Source organism: Ruditapes philippinarum, unplaced genomic scaffold, assembly GCF_026571515.1.
Source record: "Ruditapes philippinarum isolate M1 unplaced genomic scaffold, ASM2657151v2 ctg1110_1_1_1_1, whole genome shotgun sequence".
NCBI lineage: Eukaryota > Metazoa > Mollusca > Bivalvia > Venerida > Veneridae > Ruditapes > Ruditapes philippinarum.
Genome location: NW_026853054.1, coordinates 72047 through 87827, shown reverse-complemented (window position 1 = coordinate 87827; position 15781 = coordinate 72047). Strand labels below are relative to the sequence as shown.

General features: G+C 30.0%; 1 protein-coding gene across 1 annotated transcript in view; it reads left to right on the top strand.

Annotated features, from left to right (window-relative positions):
- LOC132732724 (guanylate-binding protein 1-like) overlaps positions 1-13728 on the top strand; it is a 75178-nt gene extending 61450 nt beyond the window's left edge. The window contains exons 12-15 of the mRNA XM_060719206.1: positions 7015-7289; positions 7439-7651; positions 9850-9946; positions 12420-13728. Coding sequence (XP_060575189.1) covers positions 7015-7289; positions 7439-7651; positions 9850-9946; positions 12420-12814 — 980 coding nt within the window. The 3' untranslated portion in view covers positions 12815-13728. The remainder of the gene's footprint in view (positions 1-7014; positions 7290-7438; positions 7652-9849; positions 9947-12419) is intronic.
- The last annotated feature ends 2053 nt before the right edge of the window (positions 13729-15781 follow it).

Below are 15781 nucleotides of genomic sequence, written 5' to 3'. Positions count from 1 at the left end.
TTTTATTTTTAAAAATTTTTTTACTAATAGAAATAGGGAGGGAATTTTATTATACAAAATTTTTATGATGTGAAATGGTTTTTTCCCTCAAAAGAGATGAAAAATCAATTTTGGTGACCCATTCAAAGTCCTTTTACTTAGTTAAAATAAAAATTTTTACGTAATGATTATCATTAGTAGGTTGGGCCATATAAAGGTTTTGTTTACAAACATTTACAACAATATCTACATGCACAATTTACTTTACTAACATAACTATATAAGCATGTTCAGTTGAGTAGAACGCATGCTCAGTTGAGTAGAGTAAAACGCGTGTTCAGTTGAGTAGAAATCACCTGTTTTTGGAACTGTTTTTACAACAACTAAGTGAAGTTGCATGGTTCACGAAACATGTGAATTGGCCCAGCAAATTAGTAAAATATAAAGATTGCAATAAAACAAAACTAATAACATTTATCGCAGGCATGATACTTATTCATTCTAAGCATGGTCTAAAATTTTATTTAAATTCATTTCTGGAAGGAGTAAAATACGAAATAAAAACACCTATGTCGAATATTTCACGTATTTTCGTCATTTTCGCCCATATCTTTCAACGGAAAAAAAATATGAAGGCATTTTCCCGACACTTAGATATTTCACACTATACTTTACTTTAATATCAACTAATTGGCACACACAATTTCAAGGTGTCGAAATAGTGCCTTCATTCTTAATTTTTATGTAATATACTATAGCAGATGGTCAAAGTTACGAGTGACTCGGGGTCCGATTACAAGCTTTTGTTTGCAGGCTTTCCTTTCATTAATTGATTGCTATTGTATTTGTAAATTTATTTGAATAAAATAAAATAAATGACAGTGGCTAGAACTAACATGCATTAATGATATTTTCATGAATCTTGAAGTTTGACAAATTGAATTCCGTGTAAACTTGTATGCGTTAGAAGTGTAGTCTACACGACGCAAGGGGCGCTACTCTTACTGACAGTTCATCGTTATAAACAACGTGCACATTTTCATTGTTACGCAGCAATTTGTTGAATTACTTGACATACAGTAGACATGTAAAGGTATGTTGAACATAATATATATAAAATTCACATGTTTTCTTTTCGTTCGCTGTGCATTTGAATTTGATTTTCTTCAGCAAAAGTGTTGATCTGCCTTGCACTTGCAGACGATAAGCCTAAAAAAAAAAAAAGAAAAAAAAAAAAAAAAAAAAAAAAAAAAAAAAAAAAAAAAAAAAAAAAAAAAAAAATTTCTCGTCCGTTAAATATGACTTTGGGATAAAACCACGAAAATAATGTTATACAGTCGGAATAGATATTTGTGATGCAATAACAATCTATGAAATACATTTCGGCTGTAAAAATAAATTATGGTGGAATTAATTTGCAACAAAACACGGTAGAATAATGATATAGTTATAATTATCTTCCTCAGGTTATCGAAAGTCTTCATGGCGCAGTGGTTGTAACGATGGCGTAGCATGTGAAGGACCTAGATGGAGGTAGCAATTTTTTTTCTTCTTTTTTTTTTTTAATTGTTGTCATACTAGATTTTAATATTTTCAAAGCTCCTATTCAAATAATATTTTTCATAATTTCTACAAGAGAAATAGTGTTGATAAAACTGGTAACCAAAAGAAATGCTACTTGTAACAATTGCAATCAATTATTTTTAACTTATCTTTTAATTGATAATGGAGAAATTTTAAACATAGATCTCTTTCATTAAACTAGATGTATCAATTGAATCTGAATTTTTAATTTAATTCTATAATGTTTATATTCTATTCTAGGATGGCTCCCAACTCCATGCGTTTTGTGTGGGAAAAGACTAAAGATACATCAAAGGATGCCTGTGATCCATATCTTATCTCGGTATCTCAGAAAACGTTCATGCTTAAACTTCAAAAATCTGACCTACATATGTGGAAAATTGTAGCCGGCGACCGGCATATCCTTCTCAGCATAACCAAAGACCCATAATATCTGCATGTTCCTGTTTCCTGTCACAGCAGAAAAGAATGATATTCAACAATTGCCAAGTCCACCATCGTTCTTTGAGCTTAAAACAATTTCAAAAAAGTTTTTCATACTGTTTTTATTTGTAAGAAAGTAGGAATCTAAATTAATTGTTGTTCGCATCAAACTTAGAACAGAAACACTTGTGAGCATAATGATCTTATAACAGCTGACAGTAGGTGTTGCCCTGCTCACCTGATAATAATCGTAATGGTTTCCAACAAATGTTTTAAGATAACGTAAAACATTAGAGTCTGTTTTTATAAACCGGCTACAATTGTGAAGTTATAAATAATGTCAGACAGTGGTATACTTAATTCATGCGTCTAATAGAATGTCATTTGACAATATTGGATACATTTTCAATGAAGATTTGTGGCAATCTTACAGGTTTTGGAACAAAGAAACAAGTTCTTAGATTTATGCTCTATTACTGAAAAGAACATGTTAGAAAATACGCAAGTTTTAGAAGCCAACATTACTACACTGGGTATATTTCTGTTTAACTCTAAGTCTGGATTGTCAAAAACAAAATTCTTCAAACACTTTTTGAATGTATCTAAAATCAAGCATAAGAAGAGCAGTACATACAATCAGAAAAAGTGCTTGTTTCTGGCTTGTTCCTAAAATATCTTGGGCTTCCAGCACATATCAAAGAAGAAAATTATAAAAAGCCATACTCGTTCCCTATCAAGGTCCACTACTTGCAGAAAATGCCAGCCAAAGCTATAAATTGTATTAGACGGAACATACATATATATATTAGAAAAATACAAACTTCAAATTCCAAAAGACGTTCTTATAGTGTACATAAAGGGCGCCCACTTGATTAAACCTATGGTAATAGTCAGGCACTACTGATACTTTATTTCTGTATTAGGACCATTATCTTGCAGATTCTAAAAATAGTGATTCAGGAATCTTAAAACCATGCAGTAAGGAAATAACATAGAGGAAATCAAAATTGGGGCTCAGCCAAAATGATATATTTGTTGTTGACCGTGGATTTCCGTGACTCCCTGCAAGTGGCTTGAGGAGACTGGAATAAAAGCACAAATGCCAAAGTTCATGCCGAAGGGTGCCAAACAATTAACAACCATGGACGCTAACCACAGTCGGTTCGTAACAAAGGTATATATGATTTATCATTTTTACCACATTATTTTCTAAATGAACTTAAAGGGACTCCACTGAGGCTTTTTGACATGATGGGACTGAAAATATTTTTTCCAGATAAATGTACCATTTGATGTAGGTGTAGACCGAATCTTTGTGTGCAAAACTTTCAGATGAGTCGCACACTTAGTTTTTCCATAATAATGATTCAAATTGTAAAAAAATGACCCAAAATGAGAAGCGTTTAAACGCTTTGCACTCCAAATTAGACAAAAAAGGATAAATACTACGATTTTTGATTATTTTAAAGTATATTTCCTTAACTATCTTAGAATAATATTTCAGTTTAAAGCGCCCCAGTTTATTTATGTAAAAAATTCTAATGTTAATGTTTTTAGGCTTTTTAAGACCTCAGTGGAGTCCCCTTTAACTGTCAAAGTTCTGATCATTGAATTTTGCTTATATTTTCTTTAATTATTTATCTTTAGATTATTTATCGACACTATTTAATACTTGAACAAAAATAACAATGTGACTAGACAAGACATTTTAAAAAAAAATGGAAAAACCCTTTTTTTTTTTTTAGATTGTTTAACTGTTTTGTTTGCCATTAGAAAAGTAAAAAAGTCGAGCGTTGCCCCCACTCTGGCGTTGGCTCTTTTTTATGATATCCAACTTTCTTTAAAACTAATACACCAATTTAATCGATTTTCAATTTTTTATCACATATGTGTTTCTAATAATTGATATATTTATTTTGTTTTTCAGGTCAGATGGGTAGTTGAAGCATCAAATGCTGGAATAAAGAGATTGGAAGTATCTTGACCATGTATTGGCCTACCAATCAAGTCCGTTCATTGGTGATTATGTCCGCATAATTTGTGCCACATGTAACAAATACCTTTCACCTCGAAATGCCACCAAAGATTTTGATGGATGACACACTTGTTAGCAGAGAGAGAATGAGAGATAAAATCCAGAATGTTACCATTTACAATCGGTATGTTCAAGAAAATGAACTATAATAAGCGAAAATATTTCAAAATGGCAAGCAAGTGCAAGAAATTAAATTTCCCCTCGTATAGATGATTTTACTCTTAGTCTTTTGACTCTTGGTACCTACCAAATGAAAGCTTTGCCAATCATATGACAAGAGTACCATTGATGGAGATTGTGATATTTTGGGTGTATAAGAATCAAGAAGACTTGTTGAGAGTAAACTTCAAAGTCGTCATGTATCTTCCAAGTCTTATTTTGTTTGGATTCAGTATGATTCAGACCAAAATTGTCAAGGGCTTTGGTACTGCCAGTGCAAGCGTGGTGCACGGACAGTTTGGAACATGTTCACATGTGGCTGGCGGTGATTTGGTATCTAGGCACATCTAGGCAGCAGTCTGACAGGTACGGAGTCCAAGACTGGACTCAATACCTTGATGATGCTGCCGAGATGCCGCAGCCAATAGATTCATCCGACTCTGAAGACAGTAATTATAGAGGAATAATAAGTAAAGGAATGCATATCAGTAATATTGTCAGACTTATCATTTATATACATAACATTTGTAGACGTGATGTAATCAATGATTGTTTCATTTAATTAAGTCCTGGCAAGTGAAAGGTAATGAAGATAAAAGGCACTGTTACTTAATTACTCATAAATGAACATGTTATTTTTGTTGCCATTTTATGAATCATTTTTGTGATCTGCATATTTCATTTAAAGACTGATTCATGTAATCATAGATGTGCAGACTTCCTCTTTTTGTGTCGCCTTGAAAAGGCAACATATAGGGGTTACTTTTATCGGCGGCGTCGTTGTCGTCGGTGTCGTTGTCGGCGTCCCCTAAAGCTTGTCCGGAGCATAAGTCAGTCATTATAAGTTTGATTGACTTCAAACTTGGTATGTAGCTTCTTATAATAACTCTAAGTGCAGTGCACAAGGACCGGTACTCTGCACTTCTTATTTTTTGAGTTATTGCCCTTTGTTAATTTTTTACTTTATTTTTGTCGTGGCATTTCTCCTAAACTATATTGTTCAAGGCCGACACATCCGACTCGCGGAGTTCTAGTTTAAGTGATAATGCCATATAGTAACATTGTATGGTACCCAGAAAATTCCTGTTTAGTAGTTTCAAACATATTAATCAAGAATGATGAAGCAAATAAAGCTGTTAAAAGGAATATGTGATGATCATTTACAACATGGCAATTATATTTATTGTACAAGTAACTATAAAGGGAATTATGTATTTATCCTTTTTTAAATTTTGTATATTCAAAGCAGATTTATCTATATGAAACTTATTATCTAAAACTTTTAGAATGGTTGCTATGGAGATTATGATTGAATTTCAATTCAAAACATAATTATTGATGTTAATATACATGTAGTTTTTTGTACACTACATAAACTGTTGTTAAGCTAAGATTGTTAATAGTGGTTGCTAGAGAGATTATGATTGAATTTCAATTCAAAACATAATTATTGATGCTAATATACATGTAGTTTCTGTACACTACCTAAACTGTTGTTAAGCTAAGATTGTTAATAGTTGTTGCTAGAGAGATTATGATTGAATTTCAATTCAAAACATAATTATTGATGCTAATATACATGTAGTTTTTGTGTACACTACATAAACTGTTGTTAAGCTAAGATTGTTAATAGTTGTTGCTAGAGAGATTATAATTGAATTTCAATTCAAAACATAATTATTTATGTTAATATACATGTAGTGTTTCTGTACACTACATAAACTGTTGTAACAGTTTTCAATATATGATACCATTTAGCTAAGAATATTTATAATTGTTGCTATATAGATTATAATTGAATTTCAATTGAAAACATAATTATTTATGTTGATATACACATAGTGTTTCTGTACACAATCTTAACTGTTCTTAAGCTAAGATTGATAATAGTGGTTGCTAGAGAGATTATGATTGAATTTCAATTCAAAACATAATTATTTATTTTAATATACATGTAGTTTTTTTGTACACTGCAAAAACTGACATTTTCAATTAATGATACAATTTAGTTAAGCATGTTAAGAAAAGTTGCTATGGTGATTATAATTGAATTTCAATTCAAAACATAATTATTTATTTTAATATACATGTAGCTTTTTTTGTACACTGCAAAAAAAGAAATTTTCAGTATTTGATGCAATTTAGTTAAGCATGTTAAGAATGGTTGCTATGGAGATTATAATTGAATTTCAATGTGAGACACTAACAAAATATTCTTATCTAAAACGTAAAGGCAAGATTGACAAGTATATGGAGCAAATGTTAGTCATTAAATGAGAAATATACATGCAATTAAATATAGAAAAAACGATTTTAAGAATGTTGTTTAGCGTTGCTATAATTTCAGTACATGACTATTTATATTGATATAGATTTTGTATGTTGACATTTTAATGCTAAATATACTGAAGTTTTCAGTATATGATACCATTTAGCTAATTATTTTTAGAATGGTTGCTATGGAGATTATAATTGAATTTCATTGTAAGAAACTAACAAAATATTTGATTTTACAAACTTTAATGCAAGTTTTACAAATAAATGAAACAAATGTGAATCTTTCAATCAGAAATGTACCTAAATGGAGAAAAAAGATAATTTTAAGTATTCTGTTTTGCGTTGCCATGGAAACAAAAATATAGTTTTGAAAACCTAAATTTGTATGTTTTACTTTTAAGCCTTCCCCGGACAATCATATTACAAAGTTTGAAGAGTTTCTATGATAGGGCAATTTTCAGTACTTCGTGAACCTAGCCCTTTATACCACAAATATGGTTTAATTTTAAATACAATTTATGCTAAGATATTATATGTTAAATTATTATGCATTTCAGTGTTTGTAACATTAGTAGACCATTACGTAACATCAATCAAACATGGCGCTGTTCCAGATGTTGATGATGCATTTGAAGCCGTAGCAAAAATGGAAAATCCTAAAATTGAAAAAGAGGCTATTGAAATTTTCGAAAATCAAATAGAAGGGGTCAGGCTTCCCCTAACTTCAGAAGTTTTGGGGAAATTTTACACAGAAGCACAGCAAAAAGCGCTTAACTATCTTCGGAAGAATGTTGTTCATGATAAGAAAAAAGATTGTGAATATAGAGCTCAGGTCAGATACTTACAATATTCAGACTTAATATATTAATGTATAATGGATACTTTTATTAGAAATATTAACGCATCGTGCCAAAACGTATTAAATCCATCATTGATATTAAGATATTTTAACATATCTATCAAACATATTGTTTCTTTCAGATGAGAATGGACAACATTTGGAATAAGATAAGAGAATCAAATAATCAAAAGGTTCTTGAATTATGCGACCAGAAATTGAAAGAAGCATTTGCAAAGAACCTTAAAGAAGATCAGGAATATGAAAAACCAGGCGGGTATCGAGAATATCAACGTGACATTGCCAGGTTAAAGGAAGATTTCGAAAGTAATCTCCGGGATTTCAAGGAACACGAGGTAAATAAGTCAAGTATAATTTTCATATCATATCATTTCAATTAATATAGATTACTTGGAACCTGTTTTGGTCAACTAGCGTGTGCACAGCTGTTTCTAGTAAACACAATTAAATCAGATAAACAATTAAAAAACGAGGACATTTTTTACCAACCGTCAAGAAAAGGCAAATCGAAGCTACGTTAATATTGAAAAGGAAATATCAGACTTATCAGCACAATAAATCTTTAAATTTCAAATAAAATTAATCCACCGGAAACATTGAATTGATAGCAATTGAATATATGATCAAATTAAATGATCAATTCAGGTTTTAGTCCCTGTTCGGCGACATTCAGTTAGCAGTACATTGGTTGAGCAACTCCATGACATAGTTGTAAATTTAACAGACTGATTTGATAAACATTTTAACCAAACAGAACAAACACTTTGAATTATCATTAAAATGGAGAAATCTTCGTAAAAATGGATGTATTTAAGTCATATTTGGACACAACAATTCTTTGGACAAAGCCTTAATGTTATTTCACACAAGTATAACATGGACTTTTATTTGTCCTTGACCATCAATTACAAATATGTACATTTATTTAATTTCTTTTAAAAAAATGTTTTATGCACATATATGATTTATAATTGGACCATTGACATGTTGTTACTTTGAGTATGATTTAAAACTTATATGTAAAGTCTCTTTGTCCCTTTGGAACTTCCCACAATTTTGCTATCAATTGATGTTTTTGGTTTACACTTCAAAATTGATAACAAAACCATCAAGGACCGATTTTTCAAATTGAGTTTTTTTCAAATATGACCTAGACCTTTTGAAATATCTCCAATTATAAAGGTTTTTGTGATGCTTGTGCATTTGATCAAACGAAATTAAGATAAATTCAGGTTTTGGGATAGCTGTTGTTTTAGAAATAACGCCTGTTTGTGGGGGTATATACTACATATTGTGATACCACTAGTTGTATTATTGTCATGTCTGGCGGGATATTAAGTAAAAGATATATTCCTAACAGATGTTCAAGTGTTATTTCTTTAAGATAAAACGCTATTTTTGCCGTTTGATTTACCTATTTTTACTAGAAACTTACGTACATCACCCCTTTATGTGTAATAGTATGCTTTATGTTAACCTGAGCACGCTTTGTTCGTTGTGAGCTTTTAGGGTCATATACTGTCTGTCGTCTATCGTTGTCTTCAATTGTTTATGTTTTACTTCTTAACATTGCAACCAAATTTAATTCGAAACTGAAGCACACAATATTTGTTCAAATGATACGTTCTGCAGTACGCCTGAGTCACAAAAACTAGGAAATAATAATGGTGCACTCATAAAAATATAAATTCTCCGAAACCATACTACCCGGTGTGTTTAGCTATCTCAAATAAAACCATCAAGTTTATCAAAATCATATCCCTTTGATCAAACTTGTTCGTTCTTTCCTCTGGAAAAACATTCAAAATCTTAATGGAAGAAACTTGAAGGCATAAAGTTAAGAAATTATGTTCGACTTGTTGCCCAAAGTTTAAAAGGTAAAATTTTCATTTTCATTATTTTTATATTTCTTATTTCGTAACAAAGTTTAACACATAAAATCTGTTTAAATCAAAATATGAAAATACCGTAATATTTATAGGAAAATACATTTAAATTGCCGGGCGTGATATAACTTAAAGATAAAATATTTGTCACAAACCATTACCTATAACAAAAAACAACAAGAAATCAAATCTAAACAACTTGATACCAATAATTCTTTGCAGGAAACGTATGAATTCATCACGGTCCATTTTTGTAACATTCACTTACTTTTACATATGATTGAGTTTATTTTCCCTCATGAATGAACATTTATCAAAGGACGGAAATGATACATAATAGACAAGTCACAAAAAGCGTGCGAAGCGTGGCCTAGTTTAACCAGTTTTCCTTTGATTTAAAAAGTTGTGTTCTATTGGTTAATTTATCTATATATACTTATCATAGAAAACGCATTTCAACCTACTTGGCTTAGAATAATATACCAATGATTAGCCCATGTATTACATTTACGGAATCGTGTTTTCAAATATTTTACTAGTTATCGCCTGTCAAATAAAGCTATATTGTTTTAAATAACGCAAGTGTATAACAGATTTACAACGGGGTTTGCAACATATAGTTAAATGATATACAATTACTTTAACAGATCATGTGGACATGGCATGGATTTGTTAAAGAAATGAAGGAAACTGAAGCCAAAATAGTTCAAGCTGACGATGAATTGTCACTGAAAGAAAAAGAAGGTATTTAAATGTTACTAGTTTTATATACTGTGATTTCAGACAGATTGATACGATTCTATCTTGTGTAAAGGTAAGATCCCCTTAATGTATTAGTTCTGCTTTGAAGAGTATTTAAGTAGGCTAGAATTACTGTTAATTGCCCCAGAAGGAGCAATGTTATTTCATTTTGTTCTTTTACATTTTATGTATCTCTCAGATCCCTTTTGGAAAGATAAAAGTGTTTGATTTTAATGATATAATTATTGTAGGTATTTATTGGGTAAATAATGCCAAACTATATGGCAAATGTGGTACTTAATATTTTCAAAGTCTCATAAAATAAAAAAAGTACACGATAAAGTATTTGATATTTTGCAAGAACAACCAATATACTTTAAGAAAATTTAGGCAAACTTTAAAAACAACTCATTGTGGTACATTTTAGGGATATTTTTAATGAGGCATTTTAAATAGGAAAATGGTCAAATAAGTGTTTAAAGTGGGTGGGATAGAGTAACATTTTTATACATATTTCAAACACATTGTTTAGAAACAATCATTTTGCTCGAGTGAGTTTTTAACTGAATGCTATGATTTGTTTCTTAACAATGATAAACATAGGAACACATTTATTTTTCATGATGATGATATTATAGATAATTTAGTCTCCAAGAGCCCTTCTAATAGCAAAGTTTTAGTTCAGAAAATTGTCCATAACTCATAAACCGTACTGTAAACTTTGTTTAAATTTTGCAGACAGGTGTTTTGATAAGGCATATAATTGTCCTATGCTATCAATTTTACAGTTCCTTATAGTGCCAATTAGGGGTTTCTTACTTTTAAAATGTAAAAGGTTTATATATTCTTGACGAAGAAAATTTATCAAAAATCATTTTTTTGATAGGCAATTTCCTCTTGCAGAGACTTTTGATTAAATGTTAAGTGTTTGTTCTAAGCCGTTTTCTAGTTTTTTGCTTTCTATAGCTTAAATGACATATTGGTGAGGTGAAATAAAACGTAGGCTAAAGTAAAATTTTAAGTTTAAGGGGGATAATTTAGTTATCTGTAGTTCTTAATCAAATCGTTTATGTTATAAGTAAAATATGGAACAACTTTTAAAGTGTTTAGGAAATCCCCGAAGAACTAACGAATGTAAAATAGAACATAATAATTTACGCGAAAATCTCTTGGTTCAAGGAGGGAATGATTTTGAAATGTTGGTGCTGCTAGAGTTATCAACTTTACGCAGATGATAGGGGTATCTGCGGTGAACATGGTTTGAGCTTTTTCCTAAAAAAAAATACAAATATGAAAAGGTTGCGGTGAACCAACGTTACCGTATGCAAGTTTTACATGATCACAAACACTGCGTGTTACGATTTTAGTAATTTACCTTCTAGTTTTTGATAACAATGAAATTTGCAGAAAACATGCATCCGATGCTTCACGGTGTTCATCTAAATAGTATGCCAGTAGAAGAGTTATTGAAAAGAAGAATAAAATTGACACTCTACACATTATTTTCTGAATGAAATTGAAAATCGCCCATTTATGAGATAAACCTGGGACTTAAGATAGATTTTAAGTCCCTTGATAAACTTGTTGAATTAAAGAATGATTAAGGCTGAATGAAAAAAAATAATTGAAGAAGAATAAGTACATGTAATATATTCTCACACCAAAATGTGATTGGAAATACAATGTTTACCTATAACATTTTCTACTAGTTTATACACAAAACAAAAGTTTTCGATTCTTAAAATATTAAGATTGTCCATTTAATTTTTTTAATCATAAGATACTTTATTTCCTGTTAGTTTCATGTTATCGATGTGTTAAAGGGACTCTACTGAGGTTTAAAAGCCTAAAATCATTACATTTGAATTTCTTACATAAATTAGCTGGGACTCTTTAAACAGAAAAACATACAAAGATAGTTAAAAAATAAACTTTGAAATAAATTGAAAATAGTATTGTTGTGTTTAAACGTTTTTCATTTTGGTTCATTTATTTTACAATTTGAATTAGTTTATGATTAAGAAGAAAAATAAGCTTTACTACAAAGAAGCATTGTATGACCTTCGAATGCACCTTTCTTAACGGATTTAGGCCCACTGTATATACCTTTGTTGTAATAAACATACATGAAAATTATTGTTTTTCATGTCAACAGGGTCTTTCAAACTATGATGCCAAACAACACATTTACCAGTTGGTTAAATTTGGTTTAGATATTCCGTAGAATTTGTATTACATGTGATAAATTAAAATGTTTAAAAATTTCATGGCGTGGGATACAATATACCACAGATTTCATCATTTTAATACCACAACTATTATATGGACAAAAATGTAGAGATGTTTTCCGATCTGTTTACAAGTTCTGCAAAAATATAGCAGATATATCAACTATACCTCTTTCTTTTAAAATATTTTCTTTAATTTTAACTAGCATTAAACAATGATATACATGAGTTCAAGTGATTACTTTCAGACGAGCAAAGACGAAACCAGCAAAGTATAGATACATTATTAAATGAGCATGAAAAGGCGAAACAGGAAGCACTAGAACAACAGAGAAAACAAATAGAGAGTCATTACAACAAACTTGAAAAAGACCGTCTTGATCAGTTACAGATTGAAAGGCAGAGATACGAAGCATTGCTACAAGAAAAATTTGAAAAAGAAGCAGCGCAAAGAGAAGTTGAAAGAATGAAACGAGAACAAGAAGAAAGAATGGAAGAGATGAAAAAAGAAAAGGAAATAGCTAGATTAAAAGCTATAGAAGATGCTGAAAAAGAAGCTAAAAGGTTAATTGAAGAAAAAGAAAAAGAAAGACAAAGTCAGTGGGTCCATACAAGAATGTGGAATGCTTTATGGAACTACTAATCATTGACTTTTTTAATTATATTCAATTTTAAAGACACTTATCTGAATGTTTTGTACAGAAGAGAACATTTTTTTTTGAAACAAGAAAGTATTAATGTCTTAGTGGCTGTGTGTTTTTTGTTCGTTTTTTTTTCTGTCTGTTTTTGTTTGGAGAGTGGTGGGGTGTCATTGTTGTTGCTTATGTTCACTTTCAATAAAAGTTAGTTATAATATTTATCACCGTGAGTGACACTTAAATATATGTAAGTGGTTTTGTATGAGACCCTAAATTTTAAGCATGTCGGATGTAATCCGGTCTAATTAAACCCAAAAGAACCTGTATAAGGTCCAGATCACGTCTCTTTCATTGTATCTGGTCAAAAATTTTAACTGTCACTGTGAAGAAATGACATTTTGACATATCGGGTCAAATTTAATGCGTAACTGAACTTCACTTTTCCCGTGAAGTTGTACTTGACCATGTTTAAAAATTAAATTGCATACCTATAACTTTATTGTAATATAGGCACCAATGTGACGAAAGTTCAGATCTACATATTGTCCATGTAGAATGTGTAGTGATATTTATGAGCTGACTTTAATAAGATAAAAAATCTTAATAAAATATAAAACTTACACACTTACAAAGCTTGGAAAAAAAAATATGGTACTTTGCACAATTTTGATTATACATAATGTTGTTTTGTTATGTTTATTTCAGATGATTTTTATACATTTATAATTATAAATTTTGATAGTAAACGAAGTATTTGTTCAAAGAGTCTCCTCATAGTTTTTTTGTATGTCGGGTGTTGAGATATTTTTCTGATATTTGTGTACCATTCTACATCAGTTTGGACCAATAACCTGTGTGAAAATTTTTACACAATTCCCTTACCCAGTTTTCCCAGAATAATCCTTGTATTGTGCAAAAACACTTCTCACTGAAAATAACACAAAAGTCGATATTCAATTAAATTCTGAGTATATTTCATCATCAATCTCTGCAAAATCTATTTTTTCATTTTTAAATGTTTCATTTGATTTATGCAAGGATTTTTAAAGTTATATATTTTAATGCTTTTTTTAACCTTGGTGGAGTTCCTTTAATGTACTGATATTATTCTGTACACCCAAATATCATACCGCAGTAAATGCCTGCCTGTATTGATTAGCTGTATGTTGCTGACGTATGAATGAAATATGGTTTTCGTGATGTTCAAATATGCTAAAATTTCGTGTGAAATATACTTATAATACAATTATAAAAGATCTTTAACTATCAATATCTGTCCGTCATTTTTCCAAACTGCTTTAAAATCATCTTCTAAATCAATACAATGTTCCAAAGCATGTTCATCTACACTGTCTGCTCGTACCCGTGAGCAGTCGCTATTTTTATTGAAAATTCTAACTTAAGTAAATGACAAAATCCAGATAGTTGAAAAAAAAAACGAAAACGTTTATCAAAATTTAAAATAAAATTGACTGCAGTATATCTTAAAATTTAAGTGTTACGATTGTCAAGATATCTATTGAAATAACAAACATTCGTATATAACGAATACAGAGTATATTAAAATGAAATTTATAAACATTGAATTATTGTGTACATAGTTTATCAAACGTGTTTTCTTGATTTACTTATTTATTCAACATTTTGTGTAATAACTGAACGATATTGATAATTGTATTGATATCGTTATTGTCCAGGTAATGCAGTAGACTGAAAATCCATGCAGTTTGTATTGCTTGTAATACTTTAATGTAATGGGTGTTTTACATGAAAAATTTCATATATACAATTGATATTTTTTATGTTTTTAATTTGCATGCAAATATTAGTCTTTTTTTGTTTTGCATATTCCTGTTTTTCAATTTATTTTGTTAATATCTGGTGATGGTCAATGTATATTCGAGACTATATGTTGCTGCTTTATTTAAATCAACATTAACATTTGTCACATGTATCAATTTTTTCGCTGCAAGATGGATAGATATACATTAATCAAATAGCGTACACGTGTAACCATTTCGTAGAATAACAAAGTCAGAAATTTACTCGTTAAACATTTTATAAGCAGTATCATTGAATAGATTTTTTTCATCCATTTTGTTTGTAAAGTTATCCAAATGAATATTTAACTTGATTTGCTTTAAAACAGAGTGTTCCGTGTGACACCAACAGTATTTTGTTTATGGACTTTTTATCAATTCAAAGTGTTTGGTTTATTGCGTTTGATAACTAACTTTTTGATTAAAAGTTTTTGGTTTATTGCGTTTGATAACTATATACCAAATTAATAAATACCAAGTAGTCAAAATTTATATATAAATTATTGTAAATAATAACGTTTGTGATAATACACATTGGTTTTGTAACATAAGTTGTTTGTCTATTTATTTGATTTTAAGTTAAACCGACACTGTAAAGATCATATTGCAGCTTTGCTAGTGAAGGAAGACCTACACTCTAAATCTCAGTGTTTTGATTACAACTACATGTGAAAACACCTATCTGTAACAGTTTTAAAACATGTTTCAGTGTTTTCACAAAACACTGATGTTAAGCACTAAAACACTGGTGTTTTTCTAGAATACGTGTTTAGGTGTTTTGTCTGAAAACACCTAAGACGTGTTTTGTGACTGTAACAGATTTAAAACACGTTTACACATTTTAATATTTCCCATGTGTTATTTCAAAACATGATCAACCAAAAAATGTGAACAATGACACATAAACATACTATACATCAATGTCTGTGAGTCTATTATATTTCTGCAAGATCAATTGCGTTTGAATAACATTTTGAAATTGAGGCAAAATACTATTTGAATGTTCTTCATTACTGCACATAAATGTTAAATATATCAAGACCCCCTACCATTATTAAAATAGTATTTTTGGTATAACAAAATTTATATTGCATGCTTGACAGAGTGACAGTATACTTATAACTCGCCCCATACTGCGTTTTTTAAGACACA